The sequence below is a fragment of the Rana temporaria genome, chromosome 4, assembly GCF_905171775.1.
Source record: "Rana temporaria chromosome 4, aRanTem1.1, whole genome shotgun sequence".
Classification (NCBI taxonomy): Eukaryota; Metazoa; Chordata; class Amphibia; order Anura; family Ranidae; genus Rana; species Rana temporaria.
In genome coordinates, this window is record NC_053492.1 from 179,617,506 (window position 1) to 179,644,823 (window position 27,318).

General features: G+C 44.1%; 1 protein-coding gene across 2 annotated transcripts in view; it reads left to right on the forward strand.

Moving 5' to 3' along the window:
- TTC14 (tetratricopeptide repeat domain 14) overlaps positions 1-27,318 on the forward strand; it is a 38,332-nt gene that overhangs the window by 2,025 nt on the left and 8,989 nt on the right. For both annotated transcript variants that reach the window (XM_040349432.1, XM_040349431.1), the window contains exons 2-9: positions 8,572-8,696; positions 10,267-10,466; positions 10,555-10,639; positions 13,180-13,309; positions 16,435-16,587; positions 19,707-19,778; positions 19,872-19,991; positions 22,909-23,031. In XM_040349432.1, the coding sequence (XP_040205366.1) occupies positions 8,572-8,696; positions 10,267-10,466; positions 10,555-10,639; positions 13,180-13,309; positions 16,435-16,587; positions 19,707-19,778; positions 19,872-19,991; positions 22,909-23,031 (1,008 nt within the window). The remainder of the gene's footprint in view (positions 1-8,571; positions 8,697-10,266; positions 10,467-10,554; positions 10,640-13,179; positions 13,310-16,434; positions 16,588-19,706; positions 19,779-19,871; positions 19,992-22,908; positions 23,032-27,318) is intronic.

The window sequence follows — 27,318 nt, forward strand, 5'->3', positions numbered from 1 at the left end:
GGTGATACTTCCTTCTAATTTGACTTTTATTCCCTATCCATGAGGTTCCACGACACCCCGGCGCACATCAGCCAATTTTAGCGCTGGTGTAAATGCTGTTCTTTGATACCCTTTGCAGTGTGATCTGAGCCCATACAAAATAAATGGTCTCAGATCACACTGCAAAGAACTGCATGTGATTTGAACAGGAATGCTGTGCGATTCCTATGTTAGTCGCATGCGGTTTCCCCCGCCACTCCTGTGTGAAGCCAGGTTGAAGTCACTATGCCAAGCCTGGGTTTATACAAGAGCGGTGAAGGAAACTGCATGCAATTCTTTGCAGTGTGATTTAAGCCCAATTTTGTATGGGCTCTGCAAAGATATCAGTTTCAGGTATCCGAGCATTTAGTACTCGTGCAAATACTTAGTATCATCACCAAAACCGGCATCGGTGCAACCCTTTAAAAATAAAAATAAATCATGTCCGCATTCGGGAGAGGCGCGTTTCAACAGAAAAGTATGCCGAACACAGATAAATGCTTGTAAACACGCATGAACGGTCATTCATTTCTGTGGCCAGAATAAATCGATTTCTCTTATCGTCCATGGACGGACACAGCTCCTTAAATCTTGACAAGTGGGTTATGTTCCCTGTTTACAGGAGAGGACTAGGCAGAAACATGTTAAATAGTTAAATACATGTTACATTAACAGAGTTGAACAGCCCCGCCCAGGGGGCGGTCCCTCCAGACATAACCCTCCTCACTGCAGCTTGCAGCCTCAGTTTCGTTCTGCCTAGCAAAGGAGAAGGACGTATGGCTCCCTTTGGGCCCAGCGCCCTGAGGAGAAATTTTATTTTATTTTACTTTACTTTTTCTTGAAGAATCTTCTTTCAACTGTTGGCTGAGAGACAGGCTGGATATTATAGATCCTTGTAGTCTACTCAGTCCGACCAGCAAGCGTGGGCACACCTTTGCAAAGAGGCTTGGTCTGCCACGCCATACCTCATGACTCCTGAGGTGGCCGGTGAGCTTTGCTCCGAGGTCCACATATGACTGGGCTGTGGTGTTGTCTCACTCACAGTGGACCGGGCCGACAGCTACCTCCATTGCGGTTGTAGGTCTGTCAGGAATGCGTCAGCGAGTCCTCGCTTGGACGGGTAAGTACAGTCCCTCCTGCTTCGGTGGGTTGGTACAGCTGGGCATTCCTGGGGTTCGGGGGTCCCTTCCCCTTACTTCCCTGCTCCTTTCCCTTGCTGCATTGCTAACATTGCCGCTGTCAGGGGGGAGGGGGCCTTCCTGAGGGGACTGTGTTATCTGGCCTGTGTTTTTTCTTTTTTGTATTGGGCTTTCCTGTGAGGTAAAAAGCCCTGTGATGAGCACAGATGTTTATGATTATACTTCAGCAGACGCTGACTGATTGGTGACACCTGTAACGGTTTTGCTTTTTATGCTGTATCTGTGTCTTATCCTTATATAATAAAGCCCTATGAGGCTTTTCCTGTTTAAACACAGGTCCCTGCAAAAGTTACCTCACGGTTCTTTTCCTCTCACAGACAGCACTGGGCAGTCTCCTCCTGAGGGAGTCCCCTGGTTACCCCTGGTCAGCGCAGCAAGTGGGTGAGAGGCCCTGAATAGGGCTCTAGGAGCTTTTGTCTATTTGTATGGACAGGTGTGCATATTATAATACACACTATATGTAAATATTGGAGTCAGTATCTGGGTCCTTCCCCACATGCTGGTGGTGGCAGCAGGTGTTAGCACCTGGGATTCCCACAGAGTTTTTATTGTTAGTCCTGGACACAGTTTGTGCCAGGGTGGGGGTGGACTGCGGGCGGGCGGTAAAAGAGTGCCCCCTTCCCCCGTTATCCCCTGGGGAATGCTCTGTTATGGAGCCATGGACTAGGTACCTAGTTAAAAAAAAAAAAAAAAAAAAAAAAAAAGGCAGAATAAGGCATTTATGGGTGCGCTTTTTACTGCTGCAAGGGACTCTCCTAAGCTGCATAGTGCAGCTGGGTTTCCGCTGAGGGCTCGGTCTTTTTTGGATCACACAAATCAGACCGCTGTGTAGGTTTTTTCCTTCTGTGCCCTTCTTTGATAATTTCTGAGATGCGGAATGAGAAAAGCCACTGAGGGCTTTTGTAGTCCCTCACCGCCTGGCGGGAACCCCTACTTGTATGGATCTGACTGATAGAAGATACGAAGTACTGACCCGTTCCATGTTTACCATGCTGGGGTCTGGCTTGCGGCCTATTGTGGCCACTACACTGGGGTCTCAGTGGTCGCTGGCGCTATTTTTTGGGAGATTTTTCAATTACATTGAAAACTCCCATTGGCGCCCATTTTGTCGTAGCCACGCTATGGCGCAGCTTACATTGTGCTGGCCTTTTTCCTGTGGCCGCGTTCTGAACGCTCGGCGGCCATCTTGGAGTAGTCCTGACCCCTAGTGCTGTATACAACTCACAGAGTGAGCATTTTGCACCAGACAGTGGAGGAGCACCGACTCTCTCCTGAGGTTATTAGCCTAGCGGACCAGCTGGTCCAGGGCCTCATATAGGTCTGTGATGCTTCATTGAATGCTGCGCCCTTGTTATCCAGGGCGTCTGTTTCAGAATGGTTTTATGCACACGGTGGTGTAGTGCTTAACTCCATTACTTGGCAGCAAAAGAGTCACTGGTTCGAATCTGCACACTGACGCCAATCTGCACACTGACGCCAATCTGCCTGGAGCTTGCATTGTCGCTCCCTGTGTCTGTGTGGGTTTCCTCCGGGTACTCTGGTTTCCTCCAAAGACATGTGTGCATACACCTACATAATATACATACACACTATGTGTGTGTATTATTTAGGGGCAACCCTCCCAGGCCGTCAAAGGCCCAGCTGGGGGACTAATCTGTCCCTGGGTGCATAAGCCGATCACGCCGGCACCAAAATCCTGCCAATGTATATAGCCTTCCCTCCCTGTCTCTAGGTGGGAGGGGCGGCTTGCAGGTTCACAATTCAGTGAAACCTCCCTGCTCTCCGACTAGTGGGTCTGCGAGGTGGTCTCTTCGGAGTACTAGATAGGGTTTCCTCCTATCCACAGAACAAAGTTCTGTCCTTGTGTCTTCCCCTCCCGGCACGTCGGTCTGCCTTGGGCAGTGTGGGATTTGCTAAGCTGCAAGGTAATTTTACCTTTCCTGCAGGACGAGAGTTTTGGGGTTTTCTATGGGCCTCAGGCCCTAAATACCTTTGTGAACGTCGGGTAGTTCCGCATGGAATCCATTTGTTCGGTGGTAGCTGCGCTTCATCCGGGGGATGTCCTGACATCAGGGACGCATACATGCATGTCCCGTTTTGCACATGTCAGTGTTTTTTTCTGTGCTTCGTGATGAGAGAAGGGTCTCTGTCAGCCTGTGGCCCTCCCTTTTGATCTGGCGTCAGCACCATGGGTTTTCAGCTAGGAGCTCGCACTTATTTGAATTTTGTTGGGACAGCGAGGCTTTGCCTCATTGGCTACTTTGACGACTTTCTTCTGAGAGCAGCTTCTGTCTCCGACCTAGTGGATGGGTTATTCCCATTCAGACCCTCCGAAGATTCGGGTGGATGTTAAACGTTTAGGCCAGAAAGTGTAGCTCAGTGGCAGCAAGCCTGCCCTACATGTGTGCGACCCAGGGTTCAAATTATGGGCATGCTAGGTTCCGACTCAGCGTTGGAGTATCTAGTGTTGATCCAGACTCCTCAGTGGCAAGGTCCTTCTTCCCCTGGAGAAATTGCAGACTCTTCAGTCTGCGGAGAAGGTATTGGCATCACGCAATCGGTCTTCTCTCCGGGCGCCTGCTGGTTCAGGGTCTGTGGGTAGCCTCCTTCAAGGTGGTACTGTATGCCCAGTTCCACACCCTGGTTTTCCAGTGGAACTACTGTCCAGGTGGTAAAAATCTCTTGTCTCTGAAATCATTAGATTCCTGTGCGCCACCTAGTCAGAGTCTCTCTGAGTTGGTGACAGAGATTCCCGACTCTTCGGTCCGGGAAGTTGTTCCTTCCTTCCAGTGGTCGGTGTTTACGACGAATGCCAGCTCACGGGTTGTGAACCTGGAGGTTCACAAAACTGGGGGGTCCAGTCGGCCCTGAGTCGCTGGACTTGCGTGGACCTATGACCACACCTCCTTGAATGTGTCTGGTCTCGGTAGCTACCCAGGGTCGGGCCTGGCTAGTGCCTGGTGGAAGACCGCCTGGGAATACCAGGTGCTGTCTACTGTTCATTGTCCTACTATTTTAGGCGATCAGGCTATGCTTCTCCTTGTGGTCGACCAATCTGGTTTCAGCCGGACAACGCCACGGCCGTGGCTTCAGTCTACCATCAGGTATGCCGGCAGGCAGACTACTGGAGTCGCCAGATGCTGGACCAGGGCGACTGGTCTTTGTGCTTGGGGTGTTTCGGCTCCCTTGCAGGAGGTGAGCCTCACATGGCATGGATCTCCTGGCAGCTTGTCTCCGCCGCAAGGGTGTCAGTTAGTGGCCAGGTCTAGTGATCTTGTACAGACGCGTCAGTCGCGCTGGTGGCCCTGTGTTGTCTGTATCGGTGATTTTTTGCCATTCCTCCATGGTAGTTGCTTCCTCGGCCGCTCCACAGAGTGGATGCTGAGGAGATCCCGATGATTCTAATCACTCCAGATTAATCTCGGCGTCCTTGGTACGCTGATATCGGGCGCCTGGGTTGCCAGGGCAGGAGGTTCCTGTCTCAAGGTCCCATACTTCCTCCTGTTGTACAGTCACTGACTTGCTTAACATGGTTATTGGAAGCCAGACTTTAGGTGACCAGGGTCTGTCTGACTCGGTCATCTCAACAGGGCACCGTAGTCTTCTTCCGGAGGATCTACCGTCGCACCTCTCTTGGTGCGAAGGGATGGAGTGACGTCCACGGGCGTACTTTCAATGTCCAGGGTCCTGCTGTTTTTAAAGCTTGGATTGGATCTAAAAATTGCTTAAAGCACCGTTTGGGGGCAGATTTCAGCCTTGGCTGTGTTCTTTTAGTGGCCTTTTTGCGGCCCGTTCCCTGGTGGGTCCCCTTTTTTTGTGTGCAAGGGGTTTGTCATATACTTTCCCCTCTTGGCCCATCTCTTCCCCCATGAGTTTTGACTCTGGTGCTCTCGGTTCTTCAGGAACCTTCCTTTTGGAAACATCAGAGAGATTTTCTCTTGACACTATCTCAGAAGGTGGCCCCTTTAGTGGCCTTTACCTCTGTTAGAGGGGTTTCTGAGTTGGCGGTCTTGTCTTGCAAGCCGCCATGCTTGATCCCCCATAAGGATTAGGTGATGGTGCGCCCGCGACCTTCCCTTCTTCCGAAGGAGGTTTCGGCCTTTCATACTTTAGGCGTGGTACGCGCTTTGCGGGTATACCAGCCTACTACGGCTCCATTTCGGAGCTTCTGACTCTCTTTTGTGTCGGTGTCTGGTCCACAAAAGGGCCTGGCGGTCTCGTCGACCACCATTTCTCGGTGGATCGGGCAGGCCGTCATACAGGCCTATGCTCCTAAGGGCGGCCCCCCTTTCCGGTCACGGCACTTTCGACCAGGGCAATTGGTGCTTCCTGGGGTTTTTTTTTTTTTTCCCGACATCATGCGTCGGTCTCACAGGTGTGCGAGGCGGCGATTTGCTCGTCCGTTCACGCTTTTTCCAGAATTTACATGGTTGCTGTGAGTGCATCTTATGATGTTTTTTTCAGCCGCTAGTTTTTGCCGGCGGCTGTTTAAAGTTGCACCTCCTCCGTTGAGGAGCTCTGCTTGTTTTGGGGTGAAGTTAAAATTGTTTTTACTGATATATTTCCCACCCCTCGTTTTTTGACACTGCTTGGGGACGTCCCACTTGTCAAGATTTAAGGAGCTGTGTCCGTCCATGGACGATAAGAGAAAATAGGATTTTTTGTACTCACCGTAAAATCCTTTTCTCTGAAGTCCATGGACGGACACAGCTCCCACCCCTCCTTTTTAGGTTTGTACTGCTTGTTACGAACTGAGGCTGCAAGCTGCAGTGAGGAGGGTTATGTCTGGAGGGACCGCCCCCTGGGCGGGGCTGTTCAACTCTGTTAATGTAACATGTATTTAACTATTTAACATGTTTCTGCCTAGTCCTCTCCTGTAAACAGGGAACATAACCCACTTGTCAAGATTTAAGGAGCTGTGTCCGTCCATGGACTTCAGAGAAAAGGATTTTACGGTGAGTACAAAAAATCCTATTATTCTGGCCAATGAAATGATCTCTTTGCATGGCTAAGCTCACTTGCAAAATGCAGCTTTGGGCGCATTTTTAACCTGCTTTCCTCCTGCCAGGAGAAAAGGCTTTCAGAAGAGCCAAGCAGTGTGCATGAGGCCTTGAAGTAGCCATACACGGCTTGATCTTCTTTCCTTTAGCTTGTGGGCTGAGTGAGAGAGAACCAATCGATTCCCAGCAATCTGTGTTGATGGTGGCCTTTCCACTGCCAACTGTTGTATTCAGGCAGCTGCAATACCCTATCATTGATCATTTTATTTCCAATTTGTCATAGACTTGTGTGTGGGTGCATGTCCCTGAAGTCACACTGTGTTCAGGGATACACATCCACACAGATGTCAGACTGGGAGCAGAGGCTGTGTTAATGCCGCCTCTGCATCCCACCATCTGACATGAGCATTGACAGCGCTGACCCCCCCCCCCCCCCCCCACCTCTGCAGCAATGCTGTATGGAATGAATATAAACACCGTTTTATACTTTTCTAAAAATAGAAAAAACTTGCATTGAAAGGGGTCACCCATGCTATGCCAGGAAGTTTTTTAAAGGCTGCATTTTGTGAATGGCCAAGCAAAGATGCGGAAGGAGGCATGTCGCCAGTGCTGTATCTATCACATACAGTGCCTTGCGAAAGTATTCGGCCCCCTTGAACTTTGCGACCTTTTGCCACATTTCAGGTTTCAAACGTAAAGATATAAAACTGTAATTGTTTTTGAAGAATCGACAAGTGGGACACAATCATGAAGTGGAACAAAATTTATTGGATATTTCAAACTTTTTTAACAAATAAAAAACTGAAAAATTGGGCGTGCAAAATTATTCAGCCCCTTTACTTTCAGTGCAGCAACCTCTCTCCAGAAGTTCAGTGAGGATCTCTGAATGATCCAATGTTGACCTAAATGATTAATGATGATAAATAGAATCCACCTGTGTGTAATCAAGTCTCCGTATAAATGCACCTGCACTGCGATAGTCTCAGAGGTCCGTTTAAAGCACAGAGAGCATCATGAAGAACAAGGAACATACCAGGCAGGTCCGAGATACTGTTGGAGAAGTTTAAAGCCGGATTTGGATACAAAAAGATTTCCCAAGCTTTAAACATCCCAAGGAGCACTGTGCAAGCGATAATATTGAAATGGAAGGAGTATCAGACCACTGCAAATCTACGAAGACCTGGCCGTCCCTCTAAACTTTCAGACTGATCAGAGATGCAGCCAAGAGGTCCATGATCACTCTGGATGATCTACAGCTGAGGTGGGAGACTGTCCATAGGACAACAATCAGTCCCTGTATACTGCGAAGAGTGGCAAGAAGAAAGCCATTTCTTAAAGATATCCATAAAAAGTGTTGTTTAATGTTTGCCACAAGCCACCTGGGAGACACACCAAACATGTGGAAGAAGGTGCTCTGGTCAGATGAAACCAAAATCGAACTTTTTGGCAACAATGCAAAACGTTATGTTTGGCGTGGTGGCAGCATCATGGTTTGGGCCTGCTTTTCTTCAGCAGGGACAGGGAAGATGGTTAAAATTGATGGGAAGATGGATGGAGCCAAATACAGGACCATTCTGGAAGAAAACCTGATGGAGTCTGCAAAAGACCTGAGACTGGGACAGAGATTTGTCTTCCAACAAGTCCAGACCTGAATCCAATCGAGAATCTGTGGAAAGAACTGAAAACTGCTGTTCACAAACGCTCTCCATCCAACCTCGCTGAGCTCGAGCTGTTTTGCAAGGAGGAATGGGCAAAAATTCCAGTCTCTCGATGTGCAAAACTGATAGACATACCCCAAGCGACTTACAGCTGTAATCGCAGCAAAAGGTGGCGCTACAAAGTATTAACTTAAGGGGGCTGAATAATTTTGCACGCCCAATTTTTCAGTTTTTTATTTGTTAAAGTTTGACATATCCAATAAATTTCATTCCACTTCATGATTGTGTCCCACTTGTTGATTCTTCAAAAAAAAAAAATAGTTTTATATCTTTATGTTTGAAGCCTGAAATGTGGCAAAAGGCACTGTATGCAGTGCTGAAGTTGGCAGGGGGGTGGCAATACAGTGGAAGCTGCTGTGCTGGCCTGCGTTTTTTCAGATCTAACAGTGCCGTCAGCAGCACTAATCTGTGTATTCAGAAGCTGGAGAATTCTCCTATTTGTCAGATAACAATAACTCGGCAGGAAGGAGGATTCCACTATCCACCTTCAATGTCTGGATGGGGGCATTTTTATTTAACCAGCCGCCTGAACAAGAAAAAAACGTATGGGTTGTCTAACATGGAGATTCCTGATAAGATGACTGATCAGGTCCTGCAAAATATGAATTTTATTATTTTTTTCATCATTTTCTTTAGGAAGGAGAGAAATCTTGAGAACATTGAAATTCAACAGTTTATTGCAAGGAAAGCTGATCTTCTGTTTTCAGAGTCCTGGAAGTCCACTGTACAAGGAAATGGTCAACCACATGAACCATCAGAAGGTACTTTTGTGTTGTGAAGAGTTTAAACTCTGCACAAGTCAGAAATGTAAGAATGTTACAAATTACATATTTTAAAAAAAATTAGTTCAAATACAATTCCAGGCAAATTTGTTATTTTAACTGCTTCAGCTCTCACCCAGGTACACCTCAAAGAACTAAATTTTGTACATTTCTGGGCCTGTTTCTTATGGCATTGTCTCGTGTGAACTTACAACAGTTTTGATAACTAGTAACATAACTATGTAAAACAATGGGATTCCAATTATTCTTTAATAATTGGCTCGGGTGGACAAATTGATGTTGCCTTGCGTCACTTTTTTTGGCCACTAGGGGCGTGCTCGCAGCATGTGCACGGACGATGACCGCCGGGCACCCACCATCACTCATGACGGCGCAAGAACTGGGATCTGTGTGTAAATGCACAAAACCAGGTTCTTTCAGGGGGGTAGAGACAGATTGTGTGTTCATACAATGTATGAACACCGATCTATCTCTCCTCCTAGACATCCCCATTCCCCCTACAGTTAGAAAACACATAGGTAACACCTTTAACCCATTGATCGCCCCCTAGTGTTAACCCGTTCCCTGGACATTTATACAGTAATCATTGCATTTTTTTTATAGCAATGAACGCTCTATAAATGTCAGTGGTCCCAAAAATTTGTCAAAAGTGTGCGCTGCAATATCGCTGTCCCGATAAAGATCGCAGCTATTACTAGTAAAAAAAATAAAAAAAATACTATAAATCTGTCTATTTTGTAGATGCTAGAACTTTTGCGCAAACCAATCAATATACGCTTATTGCGATATTTTTGGTATAAAAAATGTAGAATACATATTGGCCTAAACTTAGGAAATTTTTTTTTTTGTAAAGTGGGATATTTCTTATAGCAAAAAGCAAAAGATATTGTGATCAAATACCACCAAAAAGCTCTATTTGTGGGGGAAAAAAGGACGTCAATTTTGTTTCGGTACATCATCGCACGATTGCAATGATGCGCCATTGTCAGTTAAAGCGACGCAATGCCGTATCGCAAAAATGGCCTGTCATTGAGCAGCCAAATCTTCTGGGGCTGAAGTGGTTAAAGTTATTGTAAACCCACACCTTGTAAAACACATTCAGTTCAAAACATTTTGTAAATAAAAAAAATAATGTTCTAAGTGATTACATTTCCTCTGTTCTCAGCTGCATAAGAGCTGGGGGAGCATAAATGGCAGCACACTAAGCTTCCCAATAAATGGCTGTGCATGGGGGGGGTATGTCAGGATAAGTCTGACGATTAGAGAGGAGCAGGCTGAGTTCCCAGCATAGCTAGAGAACTGATCACTTTGTACTCTCATGCCTGGTGTAATCGGTTTTAAATAGGAAAGCAGAGGAACTGGCAGGAACGCCAGGGATTTTGCACAGGGGAAGCAATACAAGAACACGATACTTTTCATATAAGTATATGGTACAGCAGACACATCAGGAATATATGTTGGGTTTGCGTATTCCTTAATTGGACCAGAAGTATTACTTTTTGGACTCTTGGTTAAAATATTTAAAGTTTTTGACTTTCTTCTATTCCAGGTTGCTATGCTGTCATGCCACCTTTGGAACAGTTCATGGAGGTTCCCAGTGGGCAGAAAAAGGAACTGTTTTTTCGAGATGTTGAACGCGGGGATATTGTAATTGGAAAGATAACTTCTATTCGTGACTTTGGATTTTTTGTGGTCCTTATCGCTATGGGCAGCGGCATTTTACGAGATATAGAAACACTAGAAATAAGTGTAAGCATATAAGTAAAACTTTGAATATACATTTATTTTATTTTAGGCCAATATTGGTTGAACACTTTTTGCATTTTCTTTCTACTAGGCATTGTGTCCTGTAAGAGATGTGCCTTCTCAGAGTAGCCATGGAGATCCCTTATCTTATTATCAACTTGGAGACCTAATCAAAGGTAATTTAATTTCTGCAAATATTGTGTGACTAGGGATTATTATATTTTAAATTGGTGGCTTATTCAGGTACCGCATCCGGGAAAAAAAGATACATTAGTTTCGAACGAGAGCCCCGTACACACGTGTCGAATGTCGGGAGACAATGGCCGGTTCAAAAAAAGTTCAACAATTTGGCCTGTAAATGTCGGTGCTGGATAACCAGCAGCCGACCGACTCCCAATCAGCGCTCTCGGCCAATGGCGGAGCATGCTGATTGGAGTGTTTAACAGGGGGACGGCCCTTCCTCCAGAACGGAAAAGGTGAATGTGTACCAGGCTTTAAACTATGGACTTTCAGAGTACCAAAATGCAAATGTTTTTTTATTTGCTATCCAAATGATAAAGTCTATTTTAAAATAACTTGTAAAACAATGCTTCACATATTCTACTGACTTCTCAGTGAACCACGGATTTAATGGTTCAACATGTGTATACCTCTGTGAATTCTGAATGACTTCCACTGTGTCTCCAAAAAATAATGTTATGTAGAGACACAGTGGCAGTGTTCTTTGTGTTTTGTGGGTGTAGGATAGTCCACTACCCCAGGAAGGCAACGGGGATGAATCTATTAGTGATCAAATTTCTAGTATACATAGTTTTAATATCTATACATGCACGTGTCACATTCTCCAGAATGCCAAAGTGAAGCTCTTTAGGGAAAGCACAGGGAAATTATTATTATTATACACAATTTAAAAAGCGCCAAACAGTTTACGCAGAGCTTTACAATGTAGATGGGAGACAGCACAATTACAGTACAGCTCAATACAGGAGGGCCCTGCTTGTAGAGCTTACATTCTGGGGTGGTGGTACAAAAAGTTGCAGAGACTGATTTGATGGGGGTGGCGCTGAGACAGGTGGGTGTGGGATAGGCTTCTCTGAATAAATGAGTTTTCAGGGATCTCCTAAAGGTGGATGGGGTAGGGGCTGATTGGACATACAGGGGTAGGGAGTTCCAGAGGATGGGAGGAGCATGGGAGCAGGTAACAAGGGAGCTAGAGAGGAGGTCCTGGGAAGAGTGGAGGGGACAATTTGGGCGATGTCTGCAGATGAGGTTGGTGATGTAGATGGGGGCGATGTTGTGAATGGCCTTGTATATTGTGGTTAGCATTTTGAATTTTATACAGTGGGGTAGGGGAAGCCAGTGAAGGGATTGGCAGAGAGGAGCAGCAGTCACGGATCGGTTAGTGAGGTGTATTAGTCTAGCAGCAGCATTCATAATAGACTGAAGGGGGGATAGCCTGGGTAAGGGTAAGCCATTAATGCGAGGGTTGCAGTAGTCAAGGAGTGAAGAAGTTGCTTTGTGGTGTCATTAGTCAGGAAGGGTCGAATTCTGGAGATGTTGCGTAGGTTAAGGCGGCAGGATTTAGCCAGTGATTGGATGTGGGGGCTGAAGGAGAGGTCAGAGTCAAGGATTACACCAACACCCTGGTGTGTGTGGAAGAACCAATGGTTGTACTGTTGATCTTAATGGTAAATTCATGGGGGGGGGAGGAGTTTATCGGTAAGGAGGAAATATAACAAGCTCAGTTTTAAAAAGATTGAGGAAGTGGTGTGACATCCATACCGATATGTCATTCAGTAAGTTTGAGACCTGTGAATAGATGGGGGGGGGGGGGGGGTGAGTTGAGGAGTGGAGAGATGGATCTGGGTGTCGTCATAGAGGAAAATCGCCTGAATATACAGTTTTCAAACTCAAATCCATGCTAGACTGTTAAATTGGATTCCAAAATGTACCCCAAATTTTTACCGTTCTCTCTCGTTGATTGACATTGATTGCCTTCTTATATTTATCACAGTAACTGTTATGCGTTAAAAAAAATACACTTGGTCCCCTGTGTTGCCAGGTGGGGGGGTCCGTAGATTATTATATTAACACTGTTTTTTATGTGTAATTTATTTTAAATAGATTTTTTTTTTTCAACCATTTGGATATTGAATGTGAAGTGTTTTAATGTATAGATTTGTTCTGTGATACCGTAAGACTCTGTAGTGTAATTATACAAAGTGGTTAGGGAAAAACAAATTCCACAAAGTGCACAAACTTAATATGTGCATCAGACTTCAGTGATGCATCCATAGGGTTCCTCTAATTGAAGTCCAGTGAGGAATTCTGCCATGAAGAAAGAAAAATAAAGTTTACACCAAACAAATCTACATAAAAAAAAAAAAAAAAAATCTTCTAGTAGATGATCCGGATTGTAATTGTCAACACTTGTTTACAATCAGAACCTGCGGATTGCAAGCTAATGAGCCTTTTGTTATCACATTCTTAGATCTATAAAAGAACTACAACATGTTTTTTGTTGTTAAATCAGCGAAGTGTAAATATATCACTGAACTGACTTTGTTCATACAGTTTAAAAAAAAGAAAGTTTTTATTGGGTATAAACTTGTATGGTATTCCTTCAGTAATATTTAACATGTTGGCCTAAAAGTTCAACTATATTTACAGTATAAATGGCTATTGGTCTTACCATTGCTGTATTTTTACATCCTAGCTGCTGTAAAAGACATTGACCGTTATCATGAAAAGATCACATTGTCTTTGCATAAGTCTTCACTGCCTACTCACCTATCTGATGTCAAGATGGGAGTTATAACTTCTGAAGATATGCCTGAATACTACAAGTAAGGACATATTAATGTAATTATGAATTGGTTATCCTGGGGAAAAAAATAAGGTTTGTAGCTCTTATAACAACATTTTACTACAATCTGCAGTCTGTGCAGCAACATGTAAGTTTAAAAATCCTTCAACCTTCTCTTTTAAGAGGAAATTTACCAGCTGGGACATAGACAGCAAGTAAAAACTGACCAAAAAAAGTTTTTTGTAGTTTTCCATTGAAATGAGACCCCTTCTCTTCTTGCTCCTGTGACCACAAGAACATATAAAAATATCTCCTTTAATGGGGCTTTGGACAGCAATAAAAACAAAACTGAGGTTTCAACTCTTCCTTTCTTACAATAAATGAAATTGTCTGCCATTCCCACAGCCAGAAGCCCTTTGCAGTTCAAATTACTGTACAACATAAGTTGGCTGGGCAGGCTGCCAGAACATTTCACATTCAAAAGTATATAGCTCTGCGTATAATGAGCAACTATTTTCTCCAACTTCTCTGTTGAAAATCATCTGTCATTTAGTTTGCTGTTGGTAGAAATCTATGGTACAAAAAAGCTGTATTTGCAGAGAGAAGACATGGTTTGCCTTTTTCGTGATGCTCTGACATATTTTTTTTTCTCCTGTGTAACTGAGATACACAGAGATCCTCCAATGTGTTACCATACTGATGTCAAAGGTTTCCCAGAAAAAAGAGCATGCTCTTTCAAACATTCAAAAATGAAAACACTTGCTCATAAGACACTTCATTGTTGGTTTGGGACTAGAGCTATGGCCACAGTATATTTATAATACTCAAAGCAATGTGCTTTACAGTATAGTATTTAATATACGTATGTATAAATAACCAGAAACAAGGAATAAGGGTCCCACTTGTCAGCGCTTTCAGTCCAGGCTTTATTGAATGTGTTTCAAAGAACAGTCTAACAAGTAGATTCCAAAACCAGAAATAAGAGGAGAATTAAAGCTCATTCACATGGGAAAACAAATCCATGCACCCATGTATAGGGCAGTGTTTACCTAAGGAGGCACAGGTAGTCTAAACACAGTATGTTGGGCCACTTTCACACTGAGGCTCTGGCTGCGTTGATGGTAAAGCGCCACTAGTTTTTTTTATTTACCGTCGTTTCAGCAGCGCTTTTTGGCCGCTAGCGGGACGCTTTTACCCTCCCAGCCTCTCAGTGGTGACCATGGATTTCAAAGGCAGGGGCGGTTTAGGTGTGGTGTGTGTGTATATACCACCCCAAAGATTCTGCTTGCAGGGCTTTTTTTTTTTTCTTCTTCTTCCTCTGTGTTCTGCAAGCGCACCGCCCGAGTTTGAAAGCACTTGAGCTTTTACGTTGGGGCTGCAGAAGAGACAGTTTACAGGCATTATTTTTGTTGCAAAAACGCCTCAATGTGAAAGTGGCCCTAGTGTTCAGAGCCCTGCATTGGTGCCACATGGATGTACAATCGGGATATGCATGAAGATACGAGCAGCTATCATTAATTGTAACAGGCTGTCTGCACAGACCCCCTGCACCTCCTGAGCAGATAAATACAGCCCTCTGCTTGGATGTACAGATCCAAGATGCCCTTGGAGGAGGAGATGATTTGCACATGTGAGATCAAATGCTACTACAGGGGGAAAACGGGGGGGGGGGGGGGGGAGTAGAAGCAATGGGGCTTTGAAGGAGAGGACTAAATTAATGTGATTACACTATAATACGTACTAACTAGATAACTGTATATAAGTGATAGGTGAAAGTGATACTGTTGCCTTTTGCTAACAAATATATAACGGTGTTCTAAGTAACTTTCTAGCAAAGGGTGGCAAGAAAAAGGCCTAGTCGGCAAGTGGTAAAATGGACATGTGTGATTGTGCATGACTGAAAGCTGAATATGGAGTAAGGGTCGTTTAGGACCAGAAGAGGTAATGACAGAGGCGACTTTATCCTCTAATATGGTTTCCTAGACTTGGTATGGTTTGAGGGGAAATGGTTAAGGAGTGCTAATTAATTGGTGTGTGTATGTATATTCAACTTTAATGGCGTTTTAGTCCGTAGGGTTCAATATTGAGTTGGCCCACCCTGCAGCTTGCACCTTGCAGCTTCAGCGCTTCTGGGAAGGCTGCCCACAAGGTTTAGAAGAGTGTCTGTGGGAATGTTTGACCATTTTTCCAGAAGCGCATTTGTGAGGTCAGACACTGATGTGGAAGAGAAGGCCGGTATCGCAGTCTCCGCTATAATTCATCCCAAAGGTGTTCTATCAGGTTGAAGTCAGGACTCTGTGCAGGCCAGTCAAGTTCCCCCATACCAGACTTTCTCATCCATGTCTTTATGGACCTTGCTCTGTGCACTGGCATGCAGTCATGTTGGAACAGCAAGGGGCCATCCCCAAACTGTTCCCTCAAAATTGGGAGCTCATCCATGTCTTTTTGGACCTTGCATTGTGCACTGGTCCAAATCATATGGTGGAGGGGGATTATGGTGTGTGTGTGTGTGTGTGTGTGGTTTTTTCAGGGGTTGGACTTGGCTCCTTTAGTTCCCTAATTTCATGCTCCCAACTATGTGGGAACAGTTTGGGGATGGCCCCTTCCTGTTCCAACATGACTGCGCAGCAGTGCAGAGCAAGGTCCATAAAGACATGGATAAGGTGAGTTTGGGGTTGAGGAACTTGACTGATCTGCAGAGTCCTGACCTCAACCCGATAGAACACCTTGGGGATGAATTGGAGCGGAGACTGCGAGCCAGGCCTTCTCGTCCAACATCAGTGCCTGACCTCACAAATGCACTTCTGGAAGAATGGTCAAATATTCCCATAGACACACTCCTAAACCTTGTGGACCGACTTCTCAGAAGAGTTAATGCTGGTATAGCTACAAAGGGTGGGTCAACATACATTTTAAACCCTATGGACGAAGACTGGGATGCCATTAAAGTTCATGTGCGTAGAAAGGCAGGTGTCCCAATACTTTTGGTAATATAGTGTATGAGATTATATATATATATATATATATATATATATATATATATATATATATATATATATATATATATATATATATATATATATATATATATATATATTCTCTATCCATTTATAAATGGTTTATCACAATAAACAGTGTTTGACTTTCCACTTGTTTCTTTTAAAGGCAAAGTGCTGCTTGGTCACGCAACAATGACACTTATGAAAAGGTGTTAAGGCAATCCTTGGCATTCACAAATCCATCTACTGTTGAGTTTCTTCTGAATTCTCTTGGAATTGTTGAGTCTAACCCACCATCCTTAATACGAGCCCTTCAGAGGTAATATTGCTTATTAAAGTATATGACAGGTTCACAAATAGTAAAGTGATGGATGTTTAATGTGTAGATACAAAAGTTGTGTTGTTGCGCCTGCAATACTGTTTATGTAAAAGATTGCAATAATGTTTTTTTTTTTTTTTTTTTTGTAATTGTTACTTGAAAACTATTCAGTAATAAACTCTGCTGTGAAACCCACATTGGCTGCCAGGGCTTTTCCATTTCAGTGCAGGATCACGTTTTTAGGCATAAAATGCTTTGTTGTGCATCAAAACGGCTGGGGGTTAGTCGGCATGCTTGCCCCCTCTCTTGGGACTACATCCCTGTGGGGGGACGCTGTGAAAATATGATGTACAAATTTTAGAAACTGCAACCATTTTTATGCACAGCCCATCCATTTTTAGGGGCTCAAATTGTAATTGGGCAAATTAATATAATCATAAAAAGTAAATTTTTTATATTTTGAGAATCCTTTAGTGGCAATGACTGCCTGAAGTCTGGAACCCACGGACCTTGCCAAAGACGGTCTTTCCTCCTTTCTGATGCTTTGCCAGGTTCTAACGGCAGATGTCTTCAATTTGTTCTTTGTGGATCTTTCTGTCTTTTTAGTTTTACCTTCAGCAAGTGAAATGCATGCTTAATTGGGTTGAGATCAGGTGATTGACTCGGCCATTGCAGAATATTCCACCTCTTCTTTTCCTTCAAAGCTCCTGGGTTGCTTTTGCAGTGTGTTTTGGATCATTGTCCATCTGTACTGTGAAGAGCCGTCCAATCAACTTTGCTGCATTTGGCTGAATCTGGGCTGACGGTATCTCTAAACACTGCAGAATTCATCCCGTCTGCTCCTGTCCTCTGTCACATCAATAAACACTAATGACCCAGTGCCACAGGAAGCCATGCATTTCCATGCCATCACACTGCCTCCACCATGTTTTACAGATGACGTTGTGTGCTTTTGGATCATGAGATGTTCCAAGTCTTCTCCACACTTCTTTTTTTTTTCTTCCCATTCTGGTTAAGATTAATCTTGGTTTCATCCACCCAAAGAATGCTTTTCAAGAACTGGTCTGGCTTTTTTTTTGGCAGTCTAATTTGGCTTTTCTATTCTTCATGCTTATGAATGGTTTGCACCTTGTGCTGAACCCTCTGTATTTGCTCTTGTTAAGTCTTCTCATCATTGTAGACTTTGACAATGATACACCCACCTCCTGGAGAGTGTCCTTCACTTGTCTGGATGTTGTGAATGGGTTTCTCTTTACCATAGAGAGGATCCTGCGATCTTCCACCACTGTATTCTTCCGTGAACGTCCAGGCCTTTTTATGTTGCTAAGCTCACCAGTGCGTTCCTCTTTCCTCAGAATGTACCAAACTTGTGTGATTTGACCACTCCTAATGTTGCTGCTATTTGTTTTTGAAGCCTTAAAATGGCCTGCTCCTATGAGCGCATGATGTAGGTTCACAACAATAGAATGCAAATACCACACTTAGAATCCACTCCAGACCTTTTACCTGCTTAATTTGATGAAATAATGAAGTAGCACACACCTGGCCCTAAAATGGCTTTTGAATCGTCTAATTTACTTTTGGTCTCTTAAAAAAGGTGATGGCTAAAGCGGTGTTCCAGCCAAAAATAAAAGCCAGCAGCTACACATACTGCAGCTGTTGGCTTTTAATAATAAAAGACTTGCCTATCCTGGAGTCCCTCGATGTCGGCAGCGCAGCTAATGTTTCCGTCGGGTGCTGCCGTTGCAGGTAAGGGATCCCGACAGTGTAGCCTTTCGGCTTCACACCGGGAACCCTACTGCGCATGCGCGATGCACCACTTCTCTCTCCTATTGGCCCGAACTCCTGGAAGTGGGAAAGGATACCTGTCAAAGTCCGTCCCCCCTAAAAGGTGCCAATTGTGGCATCGGAGGGGGAATCGGATGAGCTTTTAAGAGCTTTAATTCCTAAACCCTTTCTCTGATTTGGATGTACATACCCTCAAATTTAAACCTGACTGTGCACTTTCAGTATATATATATATATATATATATATATATATATATATATATATATATATATATATATATATATATATATATATATATATATATATATATATATATATATATATATATAATATAACTTGAATATCATTTGGTAAATATCTGAAATCTACAATCCAATTACTTTTGGTTTCTTGAAAAAGAGGATATGGCTATTCTTAAAGTGTTTAACTCCAAAAAAAAAAAACCCTGTTCCCTTAAAGCATATTATACAGCACAGTGCTTGTGCTGTCATTTGGCCCCTTGTATCACCTGGCTATACCATCCTCCCTGCAGCCATGATACACTGACCACAGTGTATCATGGCTGCTGAGCCCTGACACCATGGTCAGTTTACATGCCTTCGTCATCCGCGACTCTCTCCTCCCTCCCTCCCTGCCTGTCAGCTCAGTGTTCGTGCTGCTCTGCTCCTCACCTGATGCTCAAATTATAGTTAAATTACACCATCCTCTGTATTAATGTATTTTGCCCTGTGTCTATGCCTTATAAAAATAATTCTGCTATAGATCTGTTTCAGAGCGGTGATCAGCTGCCTCTCTCCCCTCTCGCATTACAGCTGCAGCAGGCAGATCCGGGCCTTCTCCCCTCCTGGCTGATGTCAACAGGGGATCCCTGCCCACTGCAGCTGTCAGGCCAAGAGTAGCAAGTCGGCGGAACATGTGACCGCCGATCAGCGATCTGAAATGGGTATATAGCAGCATTATTTTTAAAAGGCATAGACACAGGGAAGATTACATTAATACATAGAGAGAATGGTGTAATTTTAACCTAGTGGGTTAACAACCCCTTGAACTGTAATTCCTAAACCCTTCTCCTGATTTGGATGTACATACCCTCAATTAGACGTGTGTGTGTGTGTGTGTGTACTTTGAGCCCATATCCATTACATAACTATAACGTATGTGTGTGTGTGTGTGTGTGTGTGTGTATATATATATATATATATATATATATATATATATGTATGTATGTATGTATGTATGTATATTTATATATATTTATTTATTTTCCCTATCTCTTTAGTTTTTGTGAAATAATGCATGGTTTTTTTTTGTTTTCTTTTTCTGTGCACAGAGCAAATTTCTGTGATCAAGATTATGCTCCACCCTTACGGAAAAAACAGTCATCATCTTGGGCATTAAAGTGGTAAGAATGTTTTTTACGCTTTATTTAAAAGCACCACAAAGGGCAGCAGAATGGTTTTGTATTTGATAGTTTTATTTTTACTTTATTTCATAGTGTGAAACAAGGTGTTGATTACTTTAAGTGGGGTCGGCATGTGGATGCTATGAACGAATATAACAAAGCTTTGGAGATTGATGCTAAAAACGTTGAAGCTTTAGTAGCACGAGGTGCACTGTGAGTATTGATTTTTTTTTTTTTTTTTTTTTTTTTTTATCCACTACCTTCATGTATTGACCAGCCTCAGTATGGTGCCAGACAAGTATGGGGTTGGAATATAAACCATGGAAAAAATACAACATGCAAAATCAAAAATGGAGAGCCTTTACTTGGTGCCCTAATAGGATAAGCAAATGAAGCACACTCGTGGAATATCTCCTTAAAGCGGGGGTTCACCCCAAAAAAAATGTTTTAACATTACATTCAGGCGAGTTGTGATAATGACATTAGGCTGTTTTTTTTTTTTTTTTTTTTTTTAATTCTTGCTAAAAGCATTGACATGCTTCCGACCGGCGCATACAGCGCGTCACGAATTACCAAAAGAAGCCGAACGTCGGTGCGCAGGCGCCGTATAGAGCCGACTCGCAGTCCGGCTTCTTTCGGCAACTTGTGACGCGCTGTATGCGCCGGTCGGAAGCATGTCAATCAATTGGGAACGCCCAGTCCCACAGATTATACCCGGAAGCCGCGGGTGTATATATATATATATATATATATATATATATATATATATATATATATATATATATATATATATATATATATATATATATATATATATATATATAAATTAAAAACGGTATGTACGGCAAGAATAAAAAAAAAAAAACAGCCTGTCATTATCACAACTCGGCTGAATGTAATGTTAAAAAAATATTTTTGAGCGAACCCCCACTTTAAGCAGAACATTATAAATGTTGCAGTGCTTTTATCTGTTGTGTTAGGCTTCATGCACACAGGATGTTTAACCTCTCCGATTTAACTTGACTGCTAGAAACCGATGTCTAAAAATGTCTGTTTAGCCACGTTTACATGTTGCGCTTAGCCGTAAACGAAATGGTGCTAAACATTGGAACGCAGGATGGGGACGGGGACTTCCAACTTGTCACTTCCGGGTCTCACAAGAAGCATTTTTTTTTTTAAAAGCCAGTCAGTCACCTGGATCCACTGGCAGGCACAACGATGCAATGCTACAGGATGATATGTACCCGGGAGAGTGGCAGTGGTGGTGGCCTAGCTCGGGTAGGCAGAGACAGGGGTGGTTTGGCCCACCGGAGTGGGGGGTGTGGTGGTGGAGTAGACCCGGTGCAGGTCACCTTTCCTTTATTCCCCTGTGATACCGGATCCAGGCTAAAGAGCTTTGCGTAAATCTGGCCTTTGTTTTGCCCCCCCCCCTTTTTTCCCTCCTTTTTGTTTTAGGCTCACCCCAAAGAACCAGAGAATGGGGGGGGGGGGGTGCCGTCTTGCACAAATTTAAAGGGCGGAACAAACCGCTCTGCAATCCTTTTATAGATACATTGGTATATAAGGAGGCAACGGGCATGTAAGGATTTTGATTTCTGGCATGAAGGTGATTTAATCTATGCTGTCAAACCTTGAGACCCCTAAATAGCCAGCCAAAGTACCCCTGGGTTCATCCCCAGTGGGTGGTGACGAAACGGGAGAGAGTAATTCTTTTGGAGGAGCTGAATGAAGCGGCATAGTCCAAAGACACTGAGTCAAGGGACAAAGTCACCTAGATACAGGCTCTCGCTCAAGGAGGTGGATGCCTTGCTGGGTGTGATTTATGAGATGCTGGAGACGAAGAACAGATCCCTATGATCAGATGTGTCAGACCCTGAAAGAAGATCAAGGCAGGGTATTTCTGGAACACAACGCGCTCAGACTCTATTGAGAGAGAATGCATGGAGCTGGAGAAAAAGCAATTATTTCCCAAAAGCTTGAAAAGGAGTTTTTCCTTGAGTGAAGATCCCTCGTGTGTGTGGAACAAGGCACCTAAATTAGACGTAGCTTTTTTGCAGTGTGCTAAATCAACAGACCTCGCATTTGAGAACATGGGGGTTCTTAGGGAACCCATTGACAAAAGAATGGCGGTGCTGTTGAACATGGGATGCAGTCATGACTAATTTTAAGCTAGAAATGGAGACAACAGTGGTCGCTCGTTATATTAGAAGTCTAGCTGCACCAACTTCAGGCCCATTTATAATCCAGAAAGAAATCCTGGATTCCCTACCAATGCTGCAGTAGGTGGCAGACGCTTCTGTGGAATCTGTCAAGCTCTAGGCTAAAGCTGCAGCCTTGGTAAATTCTTCTAGCCAGGCCCTATGGTTTAAATCATGGTTGGGGGGGACCCGACCTCCAAAGTAAGGCTTTGTGGCATCCCGTTTTTGAGGTGGCTCTTTTTGTTCGAGCCAGATCAAGAGAAAGTCTTAGACCAAATTGCGGATGAAAACATATTTTTTTCCACCTCCAAAGATGGAAAGGTAGGGGTGGGGGGGGTCGCAGGGGCAGACTCCTAAAGGTTTGGCCACTAAGAATAGCGGGGGAGAGGGACAAAGGAAGGTATCCTGTTTTCCTCAAGAAAACCACAAAATCCCAATGATCCCTGTGGGAGGGAGATTGGGGGTAGTTCCTCCCACAGTGGGAAAAGATTACCCCAAATGAATTCATACTGAGGATAATCGGGGGGTGGCTTCCGAATTCAGTTTAAGTGAAAAAAACGCTATTGCGAAAAGTTGTAAAAAACTCACTGCAAAGCTACTGATGGTTTTTCTAATGTTATTATAACATCCAGTGTGCATGAGGCCTAATGGGGCAGACAGGGCTCAGACATTAATGGAGGATGGAATGTGGGAACATGGGGTAGTGCTGTGCCAAGGACACAAGGAGTTTGGGATTAAAAGTAACATTTCAGTGTTTGCAGATATCACAAAGTTATGCAGTGGAATAATGTCCTTACAGGATATCCAAATTGCAAGCTGGCTTTAATGCAATTTTTTAATGCATAAATACGTTGGCCTATTCTTTCTTTAGTACATAATGGCATCTGGTGCTGAAATGTTTCTAAAATTCTTATGTTTTTTTCTTTTCAAAGATATGCTACAAAAGGAAGTCTAAATAAAGCAATTGATGATTTTGAAGTTGCTCTTGAAAACTGCCCTACGCATAGGAATGCAAAAAAATACCTTTGTCAAACCCTTGTGGAAAGAGGAAGAGAGTAAGCACCCTTTTTTTTTTTTTTAACCATCCCTTTCTTTTATCTTTAAATTGCTTCATAAATAGCCACGGGGCTTACACACTAGAGCCGGAGGAAGAAAAAATAAAGGTTATTGCCCATTATTGGTATAGCTAAAGGAATAAAGGCAGACCATTAATTCTGATCCATATGCCAACTGTTGCCTCTCTGTAAGATCTTGACCTGATGGTGACAGTGCTGAATTGCATACATATTGTGGTACATGGAAACGCATGTTAGTTTTTCAAATCAAGGTAAATTAAGCCCCTTAAATCTTAAGCAAATACTTTAAATGGGGCCTTAACTTCTGTCCAAGTCCTAAATTAAACCAACCTCTGGCATTCAACTCTCAAATGCTAGATCCTCTACTTCTTACCTACATTATGGCATTGGACATTGGCATGACATCCCCAACAATGGCAAGAAATAGGGCTCAATATACACTTGGGCAAGAGAAAAGGCTTTATGTACAGCCTGCTCATAAGATTCAAGGGAGCTGTACAGGAATGCCTGTTTAAGAACATGTGCTTTCAAAGACTACAAGTTGCCTGCCCGTTATTACCGCTGTCACCTTAGACAGACAGGTTTTCGGCCAGATCAGGATAATCTGAAGTATTGAGGTCGCCTTTTTCAGAGGATTTAAGAAATGCTGAAGCAGAGGTTTTAAAAAGATGATTTTGGTTATTGCCATAAAATCCTTTAAAATGCTTGGTTCAAAAAAAAAGAAGAAAAAAATACTAGACCTTTTATCTGAGCATGCAGGTCAGGAAGGGGGGGGGGGGTGGTGAATGAGCGCCCTCCTCCTGGACGGGTGTTTTCCCTTCAAGATCCATAGAGCACAAGTTGCAAAACCAAAGTCGAAATGGTTAAAGCGGGGGTTCACCCTATATAAAAAAAAATATTTCTTCTAGCATAAAATTCAGCATAGTAGCGCGAGCTACAGTATGCCTGTCTTAATTTTGTTTTATCCCCGTACTCACTGTTATATCGTACATCAAAGATTCCGACTTCCCACGGGGAATGGGCGTTCCAATCCAGACGGAAGGTGATTGACGGCCGGCTCTGGCGCGTCACGCTTCTCCGGAAATAGCCGAAACAGGCTTGGCTCTTCACGGCGCCTGCGCATAGTCTGTGCGCAGGCGCCGTGAAGAGCCGAGACCTACTCCGGCTGTCTTCGGGGAGCGTGACGTGCCAGAGCCGGCCGTCAATCACCCTCCCTCTTGAAAGGAACGCCAATTCCCCGCGGGCAGTCGGAATCTTCTATGTACGATATAACAGTGAGTACGGGGATAAAAAAATTAAGACAGGCATACTGTAGCTCGCGCTACTATACCGAATTTTATGCTAAAAAGTTGTTCTGCAGGGTGAAACACCGCTTTAAGATGATCCGACTTCAATGATATTGAATGGGCTGAAGTAGGACTAAAGTTGGACCAAAGTAGTGCAGAAATCTTTTTCAAAGTCAGACCGACTTGTCAGACCAGTTAAGATGGCTCTCAGGGAACCATTGATTTATGCATGTAATGCAACATGTGTTCCCACAGTGTGGATTGGGCATGTAGCATGTGCTTGCCCCAGTGTGAACTGGGCCTTAGCTGGAGTTCAGCTTCAATTTGTTTAGTGTGTCTAAATCTGCTTGCACAGCTATCCATCCCCTCCCCCAGACTGACAATGCTGCTGACCAAATATACCTTCTGTGCTCCTTCAACCTTTGTAGTGTCTCACTAATGCTGGAAGTTTGTTATTGGCTTGATCACCAGGTGAAAAAAGCTTAAAAGAAAATGAATGCATCTAATGACTTTTAAGCTCCAATGTATACATGTTTTGGGTTTAATAACACTTTAAAGAGGAAGTAAAGTTCCCTATAATGTTTGTACCTATAGGTAAGCCTATGAGGCTTGCCTAAAGGTACTGTGAATATCTCCTAAACGTGCATGGTTTAGGAGATACTTGCTGTATACTGTGCTGATGATGTCATCGGTGCATGCGCACCAAAACGACAGCCCATGGCGTTTCTTCAGACCTGCGTGCCGTTACCGGCAGTTCCTACGCACTTGTGTGGGAGTGACATCACGCGGCTCTGGCCAGTCACACAGCCGGAAACCATGGACCCTGAAGAAAGACAGATAAATATGGATGTGGCCTCCAGTGGGGACGACGAGGACTTTGTTTACAGGAAAGTTTCACATAATGTGCTAGGATACGATTATTAAAAGTATTGGGATGCTTGCCTTTACACGCACATGAACTTTAATAGCATTTGTGAGGTCAGGCACTGATGTTGGACGAGAAGGTCTGGCTTGCAGTCTCCGCACTAATCTCTAATTCATCCCAAAAGTGTTTTATCGGGTTGAGGTTGGGACTCTTTGCAGGCCAGTCGAGTTCCTCCACCCCAAACTCGCTCATCCATGTCTTTTATAGACTTTGCTTTTGTGCACTGGTTCAAATCATTTGGTGGAGGGGGGATTATGCTGTGGGGTTATATTTCAAGGGATGGGCTTGGCCTCTTGGTTCCAGTGAAGGGAACGCTTAAGGTATCGGCATACTAAGACATTTTTGACAATTTCATGTGTGGGAAATTGGGGATGGCCCCTATCTGGTCCAACATGACTGCGCACCAAATCAAGGTCCATAAAGACATGGATGAGTGAGTTTGGGGTGGCGGAGCTTGACTGGCCTGCACAGAGTCTTGACCTCAACCTGATGGAACACCTTTGGAATGAATTAGAGCATAGACCAGACCTGGGCAAACTACGGCCCGCGGGCCGTATACGGCCCGGCGGACCTTTTAATCCGGCCCCCACCGCCGAAATCGCCGCCGCTGCCACGTTAATCACTGCGGCGGGGAACATTACAGACAGCGTTCGTTTGAACAGCTGTTTTCCCCGCCGCGCATAGACACTCCCCCTTGGACGGATCTGTCCAATCGCGAGCAAGGGGGAGTCACATAGACACTCCCCCTTGCTCGCGATTGGACAGATCCGTCCAAGGGGGAGTGTCTATGCGCAGCGGGGAAAACAGCTGTTCAAACGAACGCTGTCTGTAATGTTCCCTGCCGTGGTGATAACAGTAGGCAGCATGCCTGGAATCGGCAAGGTGTCTGCACACAGACAGTGAGATTCCTGAGCAGTCCTTGCAGGCACGGCGGGGAGGAGAGGGGGGCACCAGATGCGAGCTGCACTATGCTCAGAACACTCAGGAGAAGCTCTTCAGCATCTTATCTTGCCCAGCTGTCACACTACCCCGTGTTCTGAACTCTTATACAGCCCGCACACTGAACTGAGTGCCTCATTCTCTGTAGCTGCAGCCGTACTAGACAGGAGAAGGACGATCCCCCCAGGTTTGGCTGCTGTCCAAGTAAGAGTGATCAGTCAGAGCAGCAGTGAGGGTGGGCGGAGCAGGAAGATAACGTTCTCTCAGCAGCCCCTGTCCAGCCCAGCAGTCACCAGAACTCACCCCAGGCCAGCTAAGAAGTTCCTGAATCAAGCCTTGGAAGCTGCCAGGTGAAATGCCAACTTATATTTGTAGAACAAGTTAGGTTAGTGTCAGCTTGTTTCTGTGCCATGGTCTGTCTGTAATCAGTGTTTGCAGATTACTGTTTAATTATCAGTATCCAGCAACTCTGATAAGACCCCAGACCAGGACAATTCTACTACTTCCCAGGCTCATTACAAATCTGTAATGGACATTTTTAAGGCTAGATGTTTTGATTGCAAAGGAGGTGAGCATCTGCAAAAATTCATGTCTGACCAAGCATGTGATCAGTTACAAATTATTTAAGGTTAGTTACAAATGTCTAAAAATCTCTCTTGCTCAGTATAAATCATTTTGGGCATTCTGTATGTAGCTGTTAATTTTTTACAAGAAATCTGTATTTTAGGCTAACTGAAGACACTCAAAATTTAGCACAGTTTGGCATCTTCACCCTGGTCACCAGATAACCTTGTCCCGACACTGGCAGCATTGCAAGGTCAGTGTCACTGGGCACAATAGGAGACAGTAGCATTTGTATGGCCACAAAGAGTTATATGGACAGAATATCATCTTTATGCCATTGTGCCCATATAACTGCTATTGTGCCTAATATAGATGATGTTGCACCCATATAGAGGCACACCAGAATCTATATGGGCACTAAAGCAGCTATATGGGCATAACAGCATAAAGATGCTTTTGTGTCCATATAGATTTTAAAATCTCCACTGGCTTGAGCCAATGCTGCACCATGCAGGTGTAGTTTTTTTTGTAATGGATTGATTGCTTAATTGC